The 24297-nt window shown below is 39.8% G+C and overlaps 2 protein-coding genes across 5 annotated transcripts; one reads left to right on the top strand and one right to left on the bottom strand.

Annotated features, from left to right (window-relative positions):
- Positions 1 to 121: 121 nt before the first annotated feature.
- LOC311227236 (uncharacterized protein) lies at positions 122 to 10380 on the bottom strand. 2 transcript variants are annotated; one of them, XM_084312811.1, is made up of 4 exons: positions 10246 to 10288; positions 9568 to 9661; positions 5763 to 5871; positions 122 to 5629 (listed from the first exon to the last, which is right to left on the bottom strand). In XM_084312811.1, exons 3-4 carry the CDS (start codon positions 5821 to 5823, stop codon positions 3057 to 3059), a joined length of 2634 nt encoding a protein of 877 aa, XP_084168937.1. In that variant the 5' UTR covers positions 5824 to 5871; positions 9568 to 9661; positions 10246 to 10288; the 3' UTR covers positions 122 to 3056. The 2 variants fall into 2 exon arrangements, with proteins under 2 accessions (XP_084168937.1, XP_084168936.1); XM_084312810.1 differs by lacking the exon at positions 9568 to 9661 and having other exon boundaries at positions 10246 to 10380.
- Positions 9381 to 22592, top strand: fbxl6 (F-box and leucine-rich repeat protein 6). 3 transcript variants are annotated; one of them, XM_084312813.1, is made up of 10 exons: positions 9381 to 9614; positions 11119 to 11695; positions 11902 to 12060; positions 12401 to 12464; positions 13731 to 13862; positions 14371 to 14478; positions 14604 to 14717; positions 17381 to 17612; positions 18162 to 18405; positions 20930 to 22592. In XM_084312813.1, exons 2-10 carry the CDS (start codon positions 11148 to 11150, stop codon positions 21057 to 21059), a joined length of 1731 nt encoding a protein of 576 aa, XP_084168939.1. In that variant the 5' UTR covers positions 9381 to 9614; positions 11119 to 11147; the 3' UTR covers positions 21060 to 22592. The 3 variants fall into 3 exon arrangements, with proteins under 3 accessions (XP_084168939.1, XP_084168940.1, XP_084168938.1); XM_084312814.1 differs by lacking the exon at positions 9381 to 9614 and adding an exon at positions 10368 to 10409; XM_084312812.1 differs by lacking the exon at positions 9381 to 9614 and adding an exon at positions 10417 to 10551.
- The last annotated feature ends 1705 nt before the right edge of the window (positions 22593 to 24297 follow it).

The raw sequence follows: 24297 nt of genomic DNA, 5'->3' as shown, positions 1-24297 counted from the left end.
GAAGAAGGTAACATGAGGTCCTCACAATTCTCAAACTAAAAACACAGGCTACAAGCAAACACTTGTTTTGTTTACCATCTATGTTGTCATTAAAAAGCACAACTATTATAAAGTAACACTCTTTATTTTGTGAGGGTTCACTCACAAGTAGAACAGATTTTACTCAGCATTATCAAAAAGCAAATGTACATTTAGTTTCAGAAACAAAAATGTAAATGATTCAAGTAAAAAAACGAAAATGCAGAAAATGAAAATGCTGCAATGATGACGTACAAAACATAACACCATCATGACAAGAAAATGTACAGAACACATGATAGCTACTGCTAGGATGTATATAGCTATCGTATAACGTTTTGTTCAGGTCACAAAGTTCTTTAGCATATGAATGCACACATCTCAATATATGAATTCACATTTCACTGCAAGTAATACATTTTACAGTAACAGCTGTGCTTAAAATGGCACAAAAAATAATGCTGATTTATTTACACATCCAAAAACACTAAACCGTTTTGCACACATTAATTTAGTTTGAGTTATTAAATGAGTAAATTAGTCTGAATATAGCCACCAGTGATGTAATCGGGGACATTGGATCCTTGTGTTGAGTTAATTACAGCTCAATTAAATGATAAGGCCGGCCAGACGGCCGGCTCTGCTGCCATAACTATCACTGTCAGAACTCTGGATTTGAGAACTAGAGACTCACATAACCGTACTACTGACTATGAATGAATGAAAAGTTTATTTTTGAACATGTGATTCTCCATATTCCTCCAAACAATTCACGGTATCTTGCTCCGTCAAACCAAACAATCATAACAAATTAAAAAACATTACAAAAAAAAAAAATTATAAACAAAAGGTCAAGAGCAATGTGTTTGGTTAGCAGACATGTCCAAAAAAGGAGTAGAGGGAAGCTAAGCTTATTGATCCCTACCCACTTACATTTATATTTGTTCTTCCATTAATTTGACTAGATATAACATAATTTAGTATATTACAATATAGAATATACTTACTTATATAATTTTTCTTTTTGCACTAGAGACTCATATCACTGGGCCCTATTCCCCGTACCTGGTTCAACTAAGTCGATCAAGAGTCCCATTATCCAGATTCAATTAACCCGATGTTTGAATCCGGGATTTTCCTGTTCCTCGAACGCTGATTCAGTCTTGTTCATTTGAACCAGACTTGAGACTCAGGATAATTGCGCACGGCCGCTTCAGCTGGAAAGACAGCAGATGTCGATCGCAGAAATCCTGATTTTCTAACGGCATTGATTGATTTAAAACTTTATTAACAGATTGCAGAATGGGTACAATACAGTACGGCTCAATAGCCTCGCCGACAAGTTAAATGCATAATCTATAGGCTAATTTTAAGTCCCTCATTACCCCAATCAATCAGATTATATTTCTTTAAATGTGCCTGCTGGCAGTAGGTTTATGGATTGAATAATCAAATGAGATCTTGCTAGCGAAAATAATTAGTTCAACTATTTCAGAATAAGGATACGGCTCTCTTATCCATTTATGGATGTATGGTGGATGTTTTATTTGTCTGGCACCGTGGTCTGATGGTTTGTACTTATGTCTTTCACGCGGACGACCCGCGTTCGAATCCCCGTCTTTTCTAATTTATTTTCTTCTTTTTGCAATGTAAATACTCCAATTTGGTGCACTTTGAGAGCTATATAAAGAATGACATCCTCAATGCATGTAGATTTATAATATTTTAACTTAAAACTAGGCTACTTTTGCGTATATTGATTAATATTATATTCCAAAAAAAGTATATTGGAAACGTGGGGTCTCGAACTAGGGTCGTCCGCTTGACAGGAGTGAGCACTAGCCGTTGCACCACTGTGCCAGACGGGATATATCCATTGTGTATCCATCAATACAAGAGTCACGTGTTTCGAATACTTTTCTTTTGAATGAAGTTTTATCTCTTTATTCTCAAATGCATTAATGTGACGTCAACGGCTCATTCAATTGCTCAAATCCGTCAAACAGCGCATCTCATTCTCATCAGACATTTTAATCCCAGTTACAATATCACAATAACGTGTGAGTGATGATACAATTCAACAATCCTCAGATTCCTCGTAATTCATAATCCACAAAAACCACAATCCACGCATAGACTCTTCAATTTTATGCTTGAATGAAACACAATCCGGGCGCTCCGTTAAGCAAATCTACAGCGGAGAATATATGAAACTAATCAGAGCCAAACGGCCGATAGGTTTCATTCATTAAAAATATCCCTGCGGGATACATTTGCAATGCGCCGTTATTAAAATAACCACATGCAGCGTGCATCGCGACTCCGAGCGCCGTATATGACGTGCATTATTCTATTTAGGACAAAGTAAATCTATAGGCTGAATATGATTTATTATCAGCATTTAGTTCTATTATTATACATTTCAAAAGCCCCCTCTAGGAAAACGAAGCACAAAAACATAATTCAGAATGGTATAATGGGATCTAGACTGTGAGAAATATTTCAGGAAGCGAGCTGGCATTTCTTTGCGTGGGCGTGGCCATGGTTCATCCAGCTAACTGAACTTAACCCTGCTCCGGACCAGGTTCAAACTTTCTGATCTGTTACCATGGTGATTTAGAAAATCCGACTTCGGGGAACAGAAAGGTCCGGCTTAAGTCAAGCTATACTGGAAATTATCCGGCTAACTCAGTTAGCCAGGTACGGGGAACGGGGCCGACTCTTATCACTGGACTATCTTGTTTTGTACTTTATATTATATTGTATTTATATTTTATAGTGTGTCTATAGTGTATATAGATACTGGATTGTATAGGACTGTGAAGCTATCAGTCCCTTTAGGTAGCAGTCCCTTTAGGACCAGATGTATTGCTTATTTTTTCCGTCTACATAATTTCATGGTTAATTAACACAACACAATGATTCAACGTCCCTGATGATATCACCAGTGGCCATATTCAAACACATTTACTCTCAAAAACTGTCAAACTAAATTAATGTGTGCAAAACTGTTTAGAGTTCTCACCATAACAAAGTTACTACTCCCCAAACACACTTTCACTTTCATGGCCGACACCCTCATCACCAGCTGGAGGATTTGATGTCTGTGTGGGGCCTTGTTTTGGCTTGGTTAGTCTGGGGGCTAAGACCAAACTAAAACCAGGTTTAACACGGGGCAGTGCAAGTTTTAGTTTTGCAATCATCTCGGAGTGTTTAGCAGTATGATCCAAGTTTGGGTCCGTGTTGCAGAGAACCATTTTCTGGTACAGTATTTCACAGCGCATCGCTTCCCGCTTGTCTGCCCGACTTCTTCCATCAAAACGCACCATTAGTTTGTCAACATCTTGCTGTGTCTTGCAAGGTCCTCCATTTTTCCTCACTGTAGCCATGATGTAGCCACTATTCATGGACTTCGGTGCGTCTGTTTCACTTGAAGCAGGTCTGTGTGCAACTTCTTTATTGCTTTGCGGTCTCTTTTCGGATTGGGATGATTGCTCACCAGAGGGCGTATTTGCCAGCCTTCGGGGAGATTTCTCTGAATCATCTACAAATGAACCAGACAGGTCATCGTCGTCATCTTCTGAAGAGCTACCCGATGATGAATGGTTCGGGTGTTTGGAGGACTTGTCAGGTCTTTGCCTTTTGTATGGGTATGCATGACCAAAGGGATATTCTCCCATCAAGATGGAGAATGTGCAGCTAGCCAGCTTTGCACATACGTTAGATGGTGGGCTCTGGGAATAAATTCCACCGGGCAGAAAATCCATCAGATTTTCCTCAGTAACAGCAGCGATCACCTTCACCATCTTTCTCAAGCAAGCTCTGATAAGGTCACGGTTTGTGTTGGGTTGACCACAGTAACTGAACACTCTGTCAAAGGTTTGCTCCTGCAAAGGGAACTGTAGGAACACATTCACCATCCCCTCAGGCTCCAGCAAGGGTGATGGATCTTTGGACCACTCCAGGAGCTTTTGGTGGAGGCAGAGTATGTAGTGACTGAAGAGTGAGTACTCTCCACCACTTTTCAGAAGTTGCCAGTAAGGACCCAGGATTTTGCAGTAAACGATGGCAAGAACACATACAAAACTTTGTATAACGTCATCAAGGGCATCAGCAGTAACACTCTCCAGAACGACATTGACGCAGTCATCATTGCTCAGTTGCAGCAGATCAGAGAAGAAAAGGCTGGTTTCTTTGTGATGGTGAACGAGACCCGCTGCGGCTTCAAAGTAGTTGATAAATCTGTTCGATAGATTGACTGCGAGTGTGGAGGGGTTTTTCATTTCTTCGCAGAAAGCCACCCAGTGTCTTCTGTAGTTCTGCTTGGCAGGAGCACGAGGGCTTAGGACATCACAGGCCATATGGATGTAACGCAAAGTGGCACTTTCAGAGAAGTTCACAAACCTGTGAAATTTGGGATTGCCATCACGACCTAGTTTACCTCTGTGGGCCCGTGCAATCTCCCTTTCAAAGCTCATTACCTGCTGTTCGACGGCATCATGTAAGTCAACAAGGAAATGGGCATTGGAGTGTATAAAAAGCAAGGGAGAGGCCAGTGACCAATCTTCGGAATGCGACGCCATTTTCGCTTCAGCCATTTTCGCTTCAAACTCGACCATGTTTCTGTGTTCTTTGCATGTTAGAGCGTATTGGTTTTTGAGAAGATCCATGGAAACTTGCTTGGAGGCAGCGGTTTTCCCACCATACACACTCGTTAGCTTTTGGACAGAGAGCATGGTGATGTCAATGAGTGTTAAAGCTTCTCCTTTGTCATCCGGGGTTTCCTCCCCCTCGTTGGAGTTGTGCATTTCGTGATCACTTTCACCTCTTGAATTGTTTTCATCCTTAACAGCCTCACGCGAGTCTTCATCCATCATAATGGCAAAGCTCTCCTCCTCATCTTTTACATTGACTGTGTCATATTCTAACAAAGCGTCTCTTCTCATGCGCTTCTTCATGCCTAATCTCCGTTCGGCTTTGTTTTTCACCAGTTCAAATGGACTTTGAAGTAGGGTTTCCATTGCTATGTTCCTCCGGTGACTCCTTGTCTCATAATTCCGGTAATGCAGTTTGAAAATTTTTATCTTGGACTTTAGGATTTTACTTGCTTTCTGAAGGTCCCCATCCTTACAGAACTCGCGATTGAAATTTCTGAGCCAAGTTACTAAAATGACCGGGTCGATCTTTTCCCTGGTGACAAAGTTACTCAACTCAAGAATCAAACCATTTGTGACTTCAATAGACTTTGCCTGCTCCGAGAAATCCCTCATCTCCAAAAGATCTGTCCTTTCAACACCAATGCTGTCACATATTGGGCCAACAAAATCGAAGTTCACATCTGATTCCAGGAACGACAGCCTTGAAGAATTCCCTAAGCTCAATGTTGTCGCAATGCCCCTTTCGATCAAACAACGGAAATCAGCCGACTGATGCGCCGGGAAAATCTTCTGCAGCCACTCTATCACGACAACCCAGGAAAGATTGTTCTCCTCTTTCATAAGTCCTACTTGAATCAAAAGTTTATTTTTGCATGGTTCCTCATCAAGCCCTAGTCCTTCTCCTGTTTGAGATCCAGGAAAGTCTGCAAGGAGCAGCCTGAAGTTGTCATCTCCTTAAAAAAAAAAAAAAAAACATTGGGTGAGTGACAGAAAATGTTGGCCACTGCAATTTCATTATTATCTAAAGAAATGGCATTATTTATTTATAATCTCTCATTTGATCATTGCACCAAAGTCCACACTTACTCAGATTCGCCTCAGTAACAACTGCTTTCCCATAGAGAGAGAAGTCTTGGTCTTCCTCCATTGCCACTTGCTTGAGATAGCTTTAACATTAGCCAATCACTCTCAACACCTTCAAGAAGAAAAAAAAAAGTTACAACTAGAGCTGCCGCGGTATTGATGTTTTCCTTACCGCACACATTTGCAAAATATTTCCTACCGCTGCGGTTATTACCGCACGCACACAAAAAATTTAAAAAAAAAAGTTTGAATGCATTTTTTTTTAGTAGTAGTCTACTCTTTATAGCATATAGCCTGCCTCTAGTCTAAATGTCTATCTTTAGAGGATGACTTTGCAGCATGAATATTGTTTGGGATTCGGCAAGCACGCATTAGTTATTGAAAGTGAAACACGGATTCGAAGTTTCCCCTCTGGTCGTGCGCAGTTCACTCGGTGTCGCGGGCAGGGGTGGTTACCCCTAACCCCCCCGACCCTTTCTTATTATTATTACTATAAAGTTACTACTTTATAATAAAGGCATTCGTTTTGTGGCATTAACATTAGGGGTGCACCGATATGAAAATTGGCCACCGATACCGATACCGATTGTTCAACTAACACAATCGGCCGATACCGATACCGATAATTGTGGCAAAAAATAAGTATTTTTAATTTTTTTTAATTTTTTTTTTAATTTTAATTTTTTTTTTTTTTAATGAAACTACTGTATATTTGTATGTGTGTTTGTATTTGTAGGCCTCTTTACTTACTTAAAAAAGGAAACATCAAGAAATATGTTTATGGTATCACTGATCCCTCTCCCAGTATCGTCTGGCGGCCTGCAGAGGGATACTATTTTCTCAACCAGAGCTTTCAACCAATGCAATGGAACCATTCTGGCGGCCTGCAGCGGGATACTATTCTCTCAACCAGAGCTTTCAACCAATGCAATGGAACCATTTTGATTGACAGTCGATTCGGCCAATTACGCCACACCGCTAGCACCCACCTCCTGCTTACCACCAAGCGTTTATTCATTTTTCTACTTCGGGGCATGCCGCCATTGATCTGATTCTGCTTGCGAGAATGCGAGTCAAACTTAGAACCACAACAAGCTAATACGTTAGCTGCCCGGCAGTGCCCGCCGACCAGCGCGCTCCACAGGATGGCCAAACGAGACACAATGATTTTACTGCAACAAATTTTATAATAAAACAAAGCCTTTCTATACATTTGTCTGGTTGAAAACTTTATTAACAGATTGCAGAATGTGTAGTTGGGTACGGAATGAGCAACGGAATGTAACCGAGCTATGCACGGCTTGCTTGCTATCTTCGGGTAAATACTATGCTGATGTAATTGAACGTGTAACTAACTATAATAACGTTAATGCCACAAAACGAATGTTTGTGTCATTTTAACAGCAGATACTTTCTTAAATGCCATCCTCCCGACAGAGCGGTGTTGATGGGGAGCTCTGATGGATTCGCTTGGTTGTGTTATTAACATTGAACAGCTAACCGAAAGCTAGGGTTAACTAATGTTAAAGGTTTAGCCATAACGTTACGTTGGCTAAAGTTGGGGCTATTCTTAATCCAGTAATAATGGCTGCAGACCTGCAAGCAAAGTACAGCAAGTTGGCAAAGGAGTATTCCAACGTAAATCACATTTTCACCAGTAACGTTAGTCTTCTGCCTCCCGGCTATGAACGGACTCGGAGTAATGCCTTGCTGCTATGGGTAATAATAATATGCTGATGTTATTGTCCGTGTAACACTAACTATATAACGTTAATGCCACAAAACGAATGCCTTGTTAATCATAAATAGTAACTTTGATGCAGTAGCTTGTGTGTGTGTGGGGGGGACGGCGGGCGTTGTGCAGGTAGGTCGCGAGTGAATTATTTTTTTTTGCCTTTTGACGCTACACAAATGGATGGTTAGTTATCGGCGACTGCTATCGGCACATTTGAGCTTATCGGCCGATAGGCCGATAGCAGTCAACAAGGCACTTATCGGCCGATACCGATACCCGACCGATATATCGGTGCACCCCTAATTAACATTATATAGTTATACGTTCAATAACATCAGCGTATTTACCGGACCATAGCAAGTCAAGCAATACTCTATTCATATCTCAGTTCCTTTCTTTGCTCAGAGCGTGCTGAGTTGTCCCATTCCGCAATCTGTTAATAAAGTTTTCAATCAATCAATCAATCAATCAATATTATGCTAGCTAACGTTAGCCTGTATCATGGCTTGTTTTATGTAGGGTGACCAAACGTCCTCTTTTGCCCGGACATGCCCTCTTTTCACGCCCTGTCCGGGGCGTCCGGGGGGGGGTTTATAAATTCATGGAAATGTCCGGGTTTCATTGTTTTTCAGTTTCAGTTTCACGGCCCTTTGCGAGCATCTGAAGGCTCGGGACTGCATTTCTCGTATAAATTACCGAATTAAAGCGCTATTTGTTGCCGTTCGAATGCCATCTGAATCGCCAAAATCCGTGCCCCGGTTCTCGACTTACATGCCGATATGTCAGGCGTGCGACTTTTTGCGCGCCAGATTATCACCCCGGACTCCCGAGGCTCCAGAAGTCAATCATCCGCAGATTGCGAAAATGATTGGTGAGCGTTGTAACTTGTAGCCAACAATGTGTGTATAGCTTTTCAGTGATATCCCACGTGGGGGTGTGCGAATCAGGGATCTAGGTGAAAATTGACAAGCGAAGACAGGATCATGTGATAAAAATTCCGAATTAATTTACTTGGATGAGAAAATAGAGAGATGGAGACCTTTTTTCCTTACCCGGATGTCTCTAGTCTATAAGACTCATTTCTGAATGGATTTTTATAACATTTGGATAAGACTTCAAGCTATGGATTTGCTGTGTTTTCCAGTTTATACAAAAAATATATATATATTATTTTGGAATATTGCAACTACTACACAAAAACGTGCGTACACAAGTTCAACTCATGTTCAGCCCTATGTTACTCATTAGCACTAAAAGTGATTTTTCTTTATTGTGTAAGAAACTTCAGAATGTTATCTTTCAAAAGAGACCAGGCTTATGCATACAGCTATAAGCATAAACTATAAAGATAAACTTTGCAAAAAAAAGTATGCAGTCCTCAAGTTCAAGTAAAAAAAATTGCCACTTTTCTGGGCGCATGTTATGTGGCTAAATTTGGGATATTGCAACCACTGCAGAAAAATGTGAGTACAAGTTCACGTTCAACTCAAGTTCAGACCTATATGCTACTCTATTTCATTAGCACTAAAAGTGATTTTCCTTTTTTGCATTGGTAACTTCAGAATGTTATCTTTCAAAAGAGACCAGGCTTATGCATGTGCTATAAGCATAAGGTATAAAGATAAGCTTTGCAAAAAAAGTATGCAGTCCTCAAGTTCAAGTAAAAAAAATAATGGCCGCTTTTCTGGGTTAAGAGGGATAAAGCAGCCCAGAATAAGATCGCAGGGGGCAAGGAGGGTCCCGCGGAGGGGGGCTCAGACAGGAAGTAGCAGCATTAGCTGCACTCCAATGGACAATGTAGTTGATGACGGGGTCCAGTAGAAGAAGAAGAAGAAGAAGAAGAAGAAGAAGAAGAAGAAGAAGAAGAAGAAGAAGAAGAAGAAGAAGAAGAAGAGCCCATAAAAAGAATTGCGGAGGGCAGTAATACGCCACGATGCGTCTACACTGCCGGAAATTCAAATAAGAAGAAGAAGAAGAGAAGAGCTCATTGTGCATCTTGAAACAGTGCTGAGCACGATAGACTAAACAACATAGATTGAAGCCTGCATTTCTAGATCAGGGTACCTTGCCTACCGTTTTGCTGTGGAAAGAGCCTGCAAGTTGATATTTACTGCTTTCAGGTGTGGAGGAATTTTGTCATGTGTCGAGTCTGCAGTGATTTTAGAGACTGGGAAAATACAGTTTTCTTAACTTGTAGTAGTGACGTGAATATTTCGTGGCAGTAAACAGCCAAACTAGTTTTAGTTTAGGAAAATAGCTTTAGGATCACTTATGTAAAGAAAGACTTCGCTGTGGAAGAGAAATAAACAATTTGGATATCTTTGTTTTACACTGGAGCGGCTGTGGACATTATTTTTCTTTATCAATGAACGTGGCCCTCATAAGGTTTATTCATCACATACAGTAGGCTACAGTACATACACAAGACATAGTGAAATGAAGGTGGCCATGCCCGCTTCGATTGTGCAAAGTATCATTACGTATCTCGAGGCTGGGGCCAGCATGTCCTCTTTTTTGGAAATCAAAATATGGTCACCCTAACTCTAACATGGGTGATATTATGCTAGCTAACGTTAGCCCGTATGGCTTGTTTTATGCATTAGCATGTAGCCAACGGTAAGCTAGCTAACGATGTTAGCTGGCTTGCTAATTCACCGGCTACTAGCGTAGCGACATACAGGTTGCGGGAGCTTATCGTTTCAAATAGACACAACGTTACAAAAAACAGTATCTAGCTTAATTATTCCTTACCGCTGTTTATTTTTCACCGACAAACTTTAGTGTGCTCTCTTACTCTCTATTCCTCCACCACCACGACGAATGGTAATCAGCGTAAACGATCATTGGATCGTCCGCAGAGAAGGCGGGTGAACGCCGGGCTCTCGACCAATGGCCTGGGTGAACTGAAATGTATTGTGGGTCCAGACATCTAGTTGTTAAAGCTACTAACGTTAGTTAGATATCGTAATGATATATTGAAATAGTCGAGTGGAAAATGTTGAGTTATGAACACACGAGTCGATATTGGTTAACGTAACAACTAGTCTAGTTCCGAAGGTGTGGTACAGTGATATTACTAGCTAGCTAGCATTAGCTTTATTATTGTGCTCACAACGGGACTCGTTGATCATCAGGCACAACAACACATTCTGAACGGAAACCCGTTGAAAACATTGCAGACACGTTAACGTTATGTCTTGAGTTTTCTCAGGACGGAGATATATATTGTTGATGTGTATTTTAAGTAATGTTTTGCCTCTTGTGTGTACTTTTATATATATTTTTTTTATCTTTTTTTATCTGGACCATGACTCGAGTCTGTATTAAAGTTTGAATTGAACATGGTATACAACAAGTACAATAATGATACATTTTGAAAGATGGGGCTTTCTGTATTTCAGTAGATAACGTTAGTTATATTACACAGTATGGTCGATTAACTTATTTAAGTTCACACGGGAGCCTCCTAACATTTTGATGCTGCATTTGATACAATCTTGTCATTATTATGTTGATTGTTATTTTATGATTTTAGATTGTTAGTGGCAAGCTTTTAACGTATTTTCTATCTGGCTGAATATAAGCCAACTAACTTGCTCACTAAACACATTTGACTGTTTGCAGATCGATGTGGATGAGCCAAAGCACTGTGGATGAATGTCGAGCGATCAAGCAGAGGGTGGACCAAGTTTCTCCTCAAAATGGATTTAGAAGTTGAAGCCCAAGGCCCAGCTAAGGAAACTGCAGACACTACTACATCAAGCCACGGAAAAGGTGAACCTCAAACAAAGAAGACATCGTTAAAGAGGAAGTCCAATGTGCTTGGTGCTAAACCCAAGAAGAAGAAGGCCAAAGTCAACCGACCTGCTACACTTGGTTACACTGTCCAAGAGGGTGAAGATATGCTTCTGGTAATATCCAACACTGATAACTTAACCTGGCGTCCAAAGAAAAAAAGCAGCAAGAAGAAGAGGACTATTAATGGGAAAGTTAAGGCTGCTCAGATTAAGAGGAAAAAAACAGCTGTGGCCAAGACTAAGCTGAAAAAGAATCCACTGAACAAGAAGGTGCAAGGAGATGACACTCTGCCTCAGGCTCAGATGGGCATGGATGACAGATGGGGTCAAAGCCTGCCTGAGGAGGTGCTGGTCAATATTTTTTCGATGGTGGTCATCCAAGGCTCTGTACCCTTTCTATGCAGGTAATGGGCCTACCTAGCTACAGTGCATTTGATTTGAAGCATATGGGTTCAGGTTGTAGGTAGCACAATGGATAGCTATACCCTCAGTTAGATACAGTGCTCAATCTGTTCATCACAGACTGGAATGTCACATTTTATTTATTTAATTTTTTTTTAGTTCTGTTGTGATTTCCTGAGATATGTCTTTATTTTTGTCTCTGATTCAGGATGGCGAGAGTTTGTCGTCTCTGGAATGCTGCTGCCTCCAGTCCTGTTCTGTGGCGTAGCGTGTCTATGGGGTACTGCTGGATTGAACCAGGGAAGACCCAGTTGTCTAAAACGGAGCAGAAGATTAAAGAAACTCTGAACTGGCTGGCACAGAACAGGTCAGTAGAAATAGTTTTAGACTCATTAAAATCGTTTTACACACATAGATGAATTTGAAAATGATTTGTTCTAAGGCTGGGTGATATGAAAGAAATTCATATCACGATAATCATCTGGAATTTTCCACAATATCGATATATATATATATATATATATATATATATATATATATATATATATATATACATGTATATATATATATATATATATATATATGTGAACAGTATACAAAATCAATACATAAACAATCCAATTGCTGTTGTGTTCATTGAATTGAATTTTGCACAAAGATATCATAATTTCATCACAATACAATACTGATTTGTTATTGTTTCCTAGGTTCTCCCAGCTAAGACACTTCTCTCTTTGTCACTGGAAAAAGAATGTTGACTATGCTGTAGAAGTAAGTCATACTCACTTAACACCTTTTCTATGAGTCTGAGTTTGACTATGTCCTCCAGTGATCAGTGTCATCGGAGGACACTGAACCCAGTGGCTCGGGAGATAGAGCGGTTGTCTGGTAATCGGAAGGTTCCTGGTTCGATTCCCACTCCTCCCGGCAGTGTGTCGGAAGTGTCCTTGAGCACTTAACCCCGATTGCATGGTTGCCTCCACCGTCGGTGTGTGAATGTGTGAGTGAATGTGAGGAACAAATTGTAAAGTGGTTTGGATAAAAGCGCTATATAAATGCAGTTGCCATTTACCAGTTAACTACCCAACCGTATTAGTTTAAAGTTAAAGCAGGATGAAGATATAACCGGCATACTTGAAACATTTTTTTAATGTGTTTCTACCCATTTTCATTCCCGACCTAAGTGTGCCAGATATATCCCGTGGTTATGCATGTTTAATCTACTTACCTCACCACCACCATGATCTTGTTTGGCCAAGTGGTGCCATACTTCCCTGCTTCATTCTAAGGTTAATGCAAGTAATACAAAGTTTTGCAAAAATTAAATATTACATTTTCTAAGTGGAAAAAACGAGATACAGTCGGGTCCATAAATATTTGGACATCAACACTATTTTCATTATTTTGGCTCTGTATACCACCACCATTGATGAAATGAAACAATCAATGTGTGCTTTAAGTGCAGACTTTTCAGTTTTTTGAGGGTATTTGGATCCAAATCAGGTGAACGGTGTTGGAATTACAACAATTTCTATATGTGCCTCCCCCTTTTTCAGGCACCAAAAGTAATTGGACAATTTGCTGCTTAGCTGTTGTTCAAATATATTTGTATTTGACTGTATTTACAAGGACATGTGTATCCACCACCCAATATCCCTCAACTTCCTCAGTTAACCCCATCCCTCAACCCCCTACCCAGCCCCAATCCCTCAACTCCTCTATCCCTCAATTGCCTCACCTAACCCCTATCCCTTAACTCCCCTATCCTTCAAATCCATCACAAAATGACACACTTGCGGAGAAGTTCTGCACCGGCTCGCTAGCCGAACTAGTTGGATACTCCACACACTGGCTCCCATGGCAGCTAGTGTGTGGACATGGAAGCTGCGGAGCCGCAGAGTATATCAGTGACAATGTATTCCACTGTGTTTCTATTTCAGTCATGTCTGCATTTGTATCAGTGTCTTAAGCCTACATACATATTGTGTTTTCTTTTTTAATCATATTCTTTTACTTGTTAAATTATCAACCAAATAGGTTGTGTCGCAGTCCTGCCCTCATCTACGCTCCCTCAAGCTCTCGTACTGCACAGGTGTGACAGAGAAGACCTTCCAGAGCCTCGGTGCAAACAGCCGGTCTCTGGCGACCATAAATGTGCAGTATTCAGAGGTATTAAAAAAAAACACGCCAGTGAACATAGTATTACAAACAATGATGTATACAGTACATACAATATGTTGGGAATGCAGTGAAAAGGTATTGGTTTATCACTAGTCAATTCACAGCAATTAATGGTTGGGTTGTATAGAGACATGGAAATGTGAAGAGCTTAAAGGGATAGTTTGAATTTTTGGACAATAAGTGTCAAATGTATGAAATACTTGCCAGTAGGGTAGTGGATGCAAAACTATTAGCTTACTTACTAAGTCCCGTAGTCAAGAGTTCTGGCCGGGTCACGGAACCAGAAGGTTTTAATCCACACCACAACATGCAGGCAAGAGGGTTACCTTCTAACAAAATCATCTTCCTCCACCACTGGCTAATATAGCATTGCATCCACTACACTACTGGCAAGTATTTCATACAACATAATGTTGAAACATCTGAACTATCCCTATACTATTCGTGTCATCATTTGTTTCAATGCATTCTTTGTTTTTGCTTTGTTTTGCTATAGCTTCAGGTTGAAGGTCTTGTTACCTTCTTGGAAACCTATGGCAGCCAAATCAGACAAATTCTCTTCACCCACGGAACAAAGAACGACAGACTCCTAGCTGCAATCTCTGTAATGCTTTGTTTTTTAATATTCCAAATGTTGTTCTTTTGTATATGTATTACACACCATTAATACTAATGATACATTATGGTAAAACCTGGTACAATAAACCCTGCTGTGTATTGCTTTTCCAGAGAGGATGCTGCCCTGATTTAGAGTTGCTGGAGGTCAACACAAAGCTGGACAGTGGATATTGCCAACTTTCCATCTGCATCCAAGGTTTACAGAGTGGATGTCCTAAACTAAAGGTACAAACTATGGATCACTCAAGATATCTATTAGTTTATCCATGTGATTAATCACAAATTACAGTGCCTCTAAAAGTGGCTCCCAAATAAATGCATTTTAAGAATAACTTCATAGTTAATGTCAAGGGGGAATGATAGCTGTATGGAGCTACTGTACTTTAGATCAGTGGTTCCCAAAGTGGGTCCTTCGGCACCCTGGTGTGCCATGATAACTGTCCAGGGAGGCCGGCACAATCGTCTCATTTCACATTCTGATTCGACATAATAAATTGTACCGCACAGTTAATGTCAATATCAGTTTATAAGCTGATTAAACACATATACTGTTGTTCATATTTTAAATCAAATTTAATAGGTTATACTCTACTGAATGCATATTTATGTTGCAAAGATAGTTTCTCAACTTTTGTCAAGCGCATAATGGGCAATAGTGTCTCCCACTCTCGACTTGATTTGTTCAAAAATATTTCCCCCATATGAATGAAGACTACGAATAGCTCCGGGACCCATTCGGTTTTCTCTCCACAACATCAAGTGCTAGTTTGGTCGCCCAATATTAACTCACAGAATTATCTACAAATGGACCACATAACGCACATTAGTCTCTTAGCATTGCCAGACCTATCTCCACACTGCGTTTCAGCGCTGTGCCAGTGCACATGTGGTGAATTGAGTTTGGATGGCTTTTTCCAGCTCAACGAGTGCTGTCAACATGTCTATCATGAGAAAGAGAGAGAGAGAGAGAAAGCACAATCTATCTGCTCCCAGATGCACAAGTTATTATTTTAACGTACCGTCATAACCTATGCCTGTGTGTTTATAACTCTGCTAAATTATTGTTTTTATAATTTTTTATATCCTCAATAAATTGGTGTGACTCATAGTACAAGCTAAATTACGGTGTGTTGTTAATATTAACACTTTCAGTGCCCACCACGACATAACACGTGTTATCAGCCCGCCCCCTGAATGCCCACCACGACAATTGGCGTGTTATTTTTTTATTAGCGATCTGAATTCATATTTCATCAACAGAGTCTCTCGTTGGGAAACCAGCCCCATCGCGTGAATACTTTACCCAAGGCAGTTGTCCTTCCGCGTTCGGTTTGCGCGCCCTGATTGGCCTCTTAGCGCCCAATCGCGTTAGCCCTACTATCGCCGCACTACTCGCTCAATATACTACTATGCCCTGTGCTCTCTGTCTGAAGCGGAGCAGGGCTCTGCTGTGCTTACACTTGATGCAATACACGATACTAGAGAGATTAGCGTCACATAGCTGGCCTTTTTCTGAAAACCCAAGCACATTGTTCCATAGCATATGCCTTCAGTTGATCATGACATCCTCTCTTACCTTGATGATTAAAAAGCCTCCATAATTTAGTAAATAAAGCTGTAGCCAGCCAGCTAGCATTGATGCTATTCAAAATGCTATCCACATTAGCTACATAGCTAACCAACTAAATACAATACAGTGGTATCCTGAGGTAACGTTAAATACAACGTTTGCTAGTCGAAATGACTGGACACACACAGGGACAAGTTAAACATCAATCAATTAATTTATTCCAACAGGTAGTTTGAGCTGCTTGTGAGCCGAGGTCTTTCTCTCCTCTCCGTTGGAAACTAATGACGTTACATTAGCTCGAAAAAGCACAGAGTAGTTAGGCGATTGGTCTCCGAGAGGCCAATCAGGGCGCGCAAACCGAACGCGGAAGGACAACTGCCTTGGGTAAAGTATTCACGCAGCCCCATCAGGAGCTCAGATGTGAAAAAAGCGCCCCCTATCGTCTCCCAGATGGTAATGCACCCTTTTGGAATGGACTCAATGAAAATGGATGAGAAAAGAGAAATTCAGAATCCACATTTTACTTCTCAGGCATGTAACCCGAGCCGATCGCAGTCATTCTGGTCCCTCAGAACAGCGTGGAATATGTTTTTCCAGTACCCAGCGTTGGATCAATAAAAGCGATCGATTTTTGGAATGGCGATCAGGAATCGGAATGATCTTTTTGGAGAACATCTGATCTGAGGTAAGGAATCTATTTTACAAGTCTTGGGATAATCAGAGTTGTATTCGCTGAGCTCTCAGCGTTCGCCCTATATGTGTGTGTGGGCGATGGCTTTGAGGAAATCAGAGAATCGATTTTTCAGATCGCCTATATAGCGTGCATACGTACACATATACTATCGATAATCTAGCGTTTATTTGAAAACGATTCATAAATAGGCCGAAAAATGACAGTTTTTGTGTATTCTAGAATATTCCATTACAGGGCGTTTATTATGGAATCTTTTTATTTTCCTTAAACGAGGGCTTTTCAAAATGCTATAAAATGAAAATGAACCGATAAAAAAACAATCCGCTTCGACAATGTTGACTGGAAAACGAGTCATTGATAAGCGACGGGCAGATTAGACACATAGCCATAATTTAAAACATAGATTAGGAGTTATTAACGCTAACATTGAAGTGGATGGTGGGCATTCAAGCACTAAATCCTGCGCCCCCTGCTGGCACTGAAAGTGTTTAACTAAAAGATCATGTTTTGCAACATGTCAGAGCTTGTTTAGTTTGGGAACCACTGCTTTAGATTCTAGTTAAAAAGCATTGTCTTATTATCTTTTAACTGATTTGAGGAGTGTTACTGTATTGTTTGCTTAAGACATTCCGGATGCTGAATGTCATACCCATGCATAAAGTGATGAGGAATGGACCAGATTCCACAGCAGGCTTCCCCTTCCTGGAGGAGCTGTGCATGGCCACAACGTCTGTGTCCTTCATGACTGACAAATACCTGAGAGACATTCTCTTTGGCTCCTCCAAGCTTCGCATGCTGGATCTGCGAGGCTGTTCTCGAATCACACCAGTTGGTCTCGCTGCTTTGCCCTGTGATGGTGGGTTATATTGGGAAATTAAGCTAGATTTTCTATTTTTCTGTTTATTCTTTTTTGTACTGTTGTTGACATTCTTTCAATCTTTTTATGAAGAGGGGGCAATGAAAATCCCCAATTAAAAGTGAACTGTTTTTCATAATTAAATGTATACACCATAAATGAGTCAACAGCCATATTACATGTTTTGATAAATTTTTCAAAATGTGTTGATTGTATGTACGTTAATGCAATAGGAATAATTTCACTTTATATATAACCTAACCATTAGCTGTATTCACAGTAACAACAGTTGGTAATCACATCATGAGTGATGCACCGATGTGAAAATTGTGGCCGATACCGATAACGGATATTAATATTGCTGTTCTGACTGATATTTTGAAACTATTTAAGGCCAAAACATGTAAAAAAATAAAGAATATTTTTTTTTAATAAATATCGGCCCTATCTTGATATCGGACCGATACCGATGTGTAAAAAAACAGCCATATCGGCCGATATATTACTGAAACGTACTAACCCCCTTGCTGTGTGTGTGGTTTTTGGCAGAGCTTGAGTGCCTGTCCTGGGGACTGTATTTCAACAGCCACGTTGCTTTGTCAACGTCCAAGAAGGGGCTACACATGCTGACAGAAAAATGGAGTGGGACCTTGCGGGAACTTGACATCACAAACCATCTCTTCACAGAGGAGGACTTGGAAATAGCCATGGGCCACCTTGCTCACGCAACAAGTGCAGATTCCTTGCGTTCACTCCATCTCACTGGGACCAGGATCACAACACCTGCCCTCAGGTAGTCAGTGTTTGATTTTTGTTTAGACGTTTCACAATTTAAAGGAACATGCCAACATTATTGGAAATGCGCTTACCGTCTTCTCCAGAGTCAAGAAGATGCATATACCAATCTCTCTGTTCGAGCAGTACGTAGTAGAAAGCTATCCAGCTGCAAGCTAGCTTAGCTTGGCACAAATGAATGGAAGCGGATACGGGTCAGCTAGCGTAGCTTAAAACGAGAGCTATTTTTGGCCAACAGCTATTCCACATATCTGCTTCCATTCATTTGTGCTAAGCTAGGATAGCTTGCAGCCGGATTGCTTTGTACTAAATGCAGAGGGGAAATTAGTATCCATCTTCTTGTCTAACTGGAGAAGACGGTATGTGCATTTCCCATAATGTTAGTGTGTTCCTTTTTACACAACAACAGTTTTGCTAATATATATTACCATTAACACTTTGAATGCCGACGACGACTATTCTCATTTTATCATGCCCCCCGTTGATTGCCGACGACGAGAAATGTCGTTTGATTTTTTTATTAGCGATCTGAATCCATATTTCATCAACCGAGTGTCCCGTTGGTACAGCAGCCCCTCCAGGAGCTCCGATGGGAAAAAACCGCCCCCTATCGTCTATCCCTGTGTAACTGGGATCTGTAGATCTGTAGAGGTGGAGCCAACTGGCTCCATTGTGCTGGCGAGCTGTCTGATGATGAGGGATCTGATCGCGAGTTGGAATGCAGCCTGGAATATATATTTACAGCAGCCAATAATCAATCAATAAGCGTGATCGATATTTGGAATGGCGATCAGGAATTGGAATAATCTTTTTGGAGAACATCTGATCTAAGGTAAGGAGTCTATGTTACCAGTCTTGGGGTAATCCAAGCTGTATTCACTGAGATAACTGTGTGTGTGTGTGATCTTGAGGAAATGGATAATAGATTTTCAGCCCGCCTCTATAGCGTGCATAAGTACACATATACTATCGATAATCTAGCGTTTATTTGAAAACGATTCATAAATAGGCGGACAAATGACAACGTGTCTAGTGTATTCGAGAATATTCCAAAAAATGCCGTTTATGGGGGAATCTTTCTATTTTCCCGGAAATTTTCAAGAGAACGATAGCTTTTCGAAATGCTGTATAAAAAGGATATGAACCGATCAAAAAAACAATCCGTTTCGACAATGTTGACTGCAAACAAGTCATTGATACGCGACGGGCAGATTAGACACATAGTCATAATTCAAAACATAGGTTATGCGTTTTTAACGCTAACATTGAAGTGGATGATGGCATTAAACCGGGTAAACAAGGTCGGCACTGATGGTGTTAACACTTTGATCGCCGGGGTTAAATTCATAATTTACCATCCCTCGCCAGCCAGATTTAACATGGAGAAGTTCCCCTTCTTTGCAGGGCTATAACTTTTTAAATTGTATTGCTAAATTGACATTACTATGGCCCATTCATCGTCCTATATCTATTGTTCAGGGTGTAGCAACGTTATACTTTTTCATTCACATATTCATACTAAAATACGGTCTAAAGTATAAGTATGTTTTTATCGTTTTCTGCAGCTTTCTCCAGAACTTGATTTATAGCCCCAAATGCATTATATTGATGATCAAATACAGTTTGATAGAAATCTGTGCGCGATAAAACATTTCAACTGGACGTGCTTCTAGGAGTTACTAAGTATGATCTGATGTTGACCGGATGGGCGGGGGGGTCGTTTATAATTCCGTGGGCAACGTTATATCATTCATCTAGTGTGGGTGATATGATCATTAGAGCAGTTAGTAAAGAACACATTGAAAAATAACGCTGGATCTTACCGTATCTTCCTCGCGCCGTTGGACGATGAGCGTGGAACTGAAATATTCCTATTATGGGATGTAGAAATACCCGATCCATTTCCAGGTTGTATAATAGTATATATGTCCAAATCATGTTGTTTATCGAGTTATTTGCAAATGATCGACATCCAGTGTGTCGAGATGGAGTCCTGCTAACGATAGCGAGTGCCCGGACGAAATATGGGTGAGCACCACTTCATCCGCATCACTTCCTGTTTGGGCGATCGGCCGATCGGCCACCAGATGGCGCTCTTGAACCGTTGGAGAGTTGAGAGGGGCTCACCAGTACATATAATGTCTCCGGGGGAGAAATATGATTTCGATCACAGATTTTTCAAATATTGATATCAAAGACGTGGTCTTCGGCAGAATAAGCATGGCGGGGAAAGACGCTGCACAGCATCTTCGGCGATTAAAGTGATAATAGAGCTCATATGTAAATAAATGCTAACAGAATGCTCACGCTTATTTCTCAAACAAAAACATGGGTGCAAAAATACTTACACAGTCCTATGAGTGGGCTTGGTAAGTAATTGTTATAATAGCCTTAAAAAATGCAGAACCTTCACTTTAAAAATAAGCATTACGCATTCATACATGTCAATCATCTTAAGTTTGGCATTAGGGAAATATCACAAGCCCAAGAGAATATTTTGTTTTTCTGTCTTCTTTTTGTAGGTTAGTTATCGGCCAGTCTACTGCTCTTAGCTACCTGAACTTGTCATCCTGCCGTTATCTTCCAAGAGGACTTAAGATGGTGTACCGCGGCCAAGAAGACATCCACCAGCTGCTTGACAAATTAGAATAGTGACACTGTTTTCAGTTAAGTTTTTGTGCAAATAATTGGCTTAGTAACACTTGATTTTCTGAGCCACGCTGATATACTTCGAGACTCGAAGTTTTTCCAGAAACGCCAACCATATCAACTTCTACAGCAGAAGATGACACCCATATGCCTGTAAAGTCAGGGTGCTGTCACCGTGTCCACAAAGTCAAATCTCCCTTTGCTGTCATTGGAGCAGTTCCACAACAACAAGATTGGTTATTTCTGGTTTTAGGATAGACTGAAATATTGACTAAATGAAATAAACACTAACATCACTAATATTTTATTGATGTTATCACAATGAGAGAATGTATAATAGTCACTATTCTGATCATAGGTTTCACTCGCTCTGTTATCCCCTCACTTAGACAGTTATGGAATTCTGGATTAAATCACATAACAACAGATATCTTCTCAGATGGGGGTCCATATGAGATAAAATGGCGGTCGCTCACATATTACATGTCAATTTGGGGGTCCTTGACATGAAAATGTTTGGGAACCAATGGTATATGGACAGTTGTGGAAATCTAGACTAAATCATATTTAACAAAAATAACTGCTCTGCTGTCTGACTGAGGATGAGAGATATGAAATGCTGTTTGATCATTATCCACATTTTCTTTACATAAATTAACAGTGAGTAATACAAACATTTTGGATTGATTGTAAACTATTTCTATAGTTTCACGGCATAAAAACCTGTTTCTTTGCAATGTTTTTGAACACTGTTGGTTGCTTATTTCATTATGTGAAGTGAATACATTGCCATAACAAATGGCGTTTCAAGTTTGAATTTATCATTGTAAAATCTAGAAAGAGTTCAGAGGAAGCATTAGAATCAGCAGATAAAGCTTATGTGCATGACATCGAACAAGGATACAGATATGTTTTGTGTGTGTATATATAGGCTATTTTAATCTCCTTAAGCGTGAGGGGACTTTACCAGGACCACTCGGTAATATTTGCCTTCTTTCCTTTTTTATACAAAATACAAATAATAATAAAAGTGAATTGGGTAATTCACTGGTTCTGATATCCTTTTTTTGTAATGTGAGGGATACATTTATATCCACAAGAGGGAGACTCATCCCTAATATTACTAGACAGCATTAAGTCTTGTCTGCCTCTCCTCTGGGGTAAGATCACATGGCATTTTATTTGTACTCCACATGCATTATCATTCATACCAGGTCAGACCAAATTGAGAAAGTATTGTGCACGTGACCACAATTTCTGTTTTCTGACAATTGTGTGAATCAATATTTCAGCTGTGAACACTACAAAACGTATATATATATTTAATTATTTTCCTACTTAATGTCCACAGTACTTTCTGTGCATGTCATGACTGTAGGGCCCATTTAACCCATTGCATTCTGTATAGGTTTTCATTCCAGGTTGTCAATCATATATAAGGATTCATGATTTTTTTCTCAGATACCAAAATCTCCGTTCAACTGTAGCACTTTGTGAAGTACTGCATTTGATTAAAAATTGATATCATTTTCTTGTCCAAGCTCTTTACAGAAACATTCAACATTAAAAGACACTGATAGTAAATGAACACAAACAAGATTTCTTTAATTTTTTTTTATTGTGATTAGGTAGGTTTACAGCAGTTCACTTAAAACGGCATTTCCTAAATGTGAGATTAGATCTTAGAGAAAGCTAGAATCATTCATTGCAAAATATTTCAAAACTGTTACAGCTGCATAGGCATATGACTGTTTTAATCCTAGAATACTATAGATCCTATACTATATTTCAATATTGGTTCGTGAGTGTTTCTTGGATGAGGCAGCTATCATTTAGTAAGAATAGGCAACAAAATTCATGGTGTATATTATGTTTTGGAATACCCAAACCACTGTAGACCCTCACCATACATTGCAAGAAGGGCTGGTTAATGTGGGCACAATATATCTTGAATAACAATAGACTCAATATATTGAAAACAGCTTTTACATTTTAATTTCTCCTTCTGATTAGAGTCTGAAGAAACCTGGGGATTCATTGTCATTCATTCAATGTCATGTCAAAACATGTTTATATTCAAAACATCACATCTTAGTTATATGCATAAAAATGACATTTGATCTTTGTTTGATAATTGTTATTGTAGCAAACATGATAATTAACCCTTAAGATAAAGAACCATACAGGTCTAACTATATAAGAATTTATTTTGGACAGCCATGAATTTGCAGTTGTAATCCATATCACTTGAAATGTGAATGATACATCAACCAAAAGTAGTGATATTTTAGTTTCAGCAGTCTTACCTCAATCAAAGTGCATCTACAAGTAGACTACAGACCTCTGCTGTAATCACCACTATTCCTCCTTGACGGCCCCTCATTCACTTCCATTCTTATTCCCAGTCTAAAATATCAGTGCCGATTTCAATAAAACAGACAATTCTGAGTAGAAGGTGTGTCTTTGTTTTTAAATTCGATGTGTGTTTACAGATTTATTAGTTATTACCCTTGATGAATAAGAGCAGATCCAGTACATTTGTTATAACTTTGAGTGTGCCGTGTATCTCTGCCTTGCATGGAATGGTTGGGAGTGGTTACCATGTTTATCCGCTTGTCTTGGAAAATACCTAATAATCATTGTGTGAAAAGTTGACAGTTGGTCAAACTACACCTCAAATGACAAATTTGTATAATTATATTTGACATAAACCAAGTACCTTTGACACAAACAATATATTACACAATTATTATGGGTAGTTGGTTTATCCTTCTGAAGTATGATATTTAGACTTAGTCCTCAAGATGAATTTAAGTGAATGAGGATCCTGACACCCGAGAGGAATGGTGGTGTTGACGGGATGACGGACATCAGTGGTCACTAGTTTACTTGTAACCATAGATAGCGGTAAGACTGAATTTGGACAAGTTCTAAAGTGAAATATTCCTTTACCCACTACATTCATTAACTATGAATGTATGGTACATCATGACACTAGACTTGCCATCTTTAGATAATAGAATACATTGATCATATGGAAACCGAGCAGATTTATCTGGGTTTATGTCTGGAGGATTTAAATATTTTATAGCCCAACCCTAATTACAAGCAGGACAGAGGGAAAGAGAATGTAAATCAATCATTATTGTTATTTCGTTTTTGTTTATTTATTTGTTTCTTGGAAGAAAGCTGAGGCCAGATTTTGGATCTTGGATACATCTCTCCACCAGCTGCAGATAGG

The sequence above is a fragment of the Notolepis coatsorum genome (genome assembly GCF_963971535.1).
Source record: "Notolepis coatsorum genome assembly, chromosome: 4".
In the NCBI taxonomy this organism is placed as follows: Eukaryota; Metazoa; Chordata; class Actinopteri; order Aulopiformes; family Paralepididae; genus Notolepis; species Notolepis coatsorum.
This window is presented reverse-complemented; position numbering and strand designations above follow the sequence as displayed.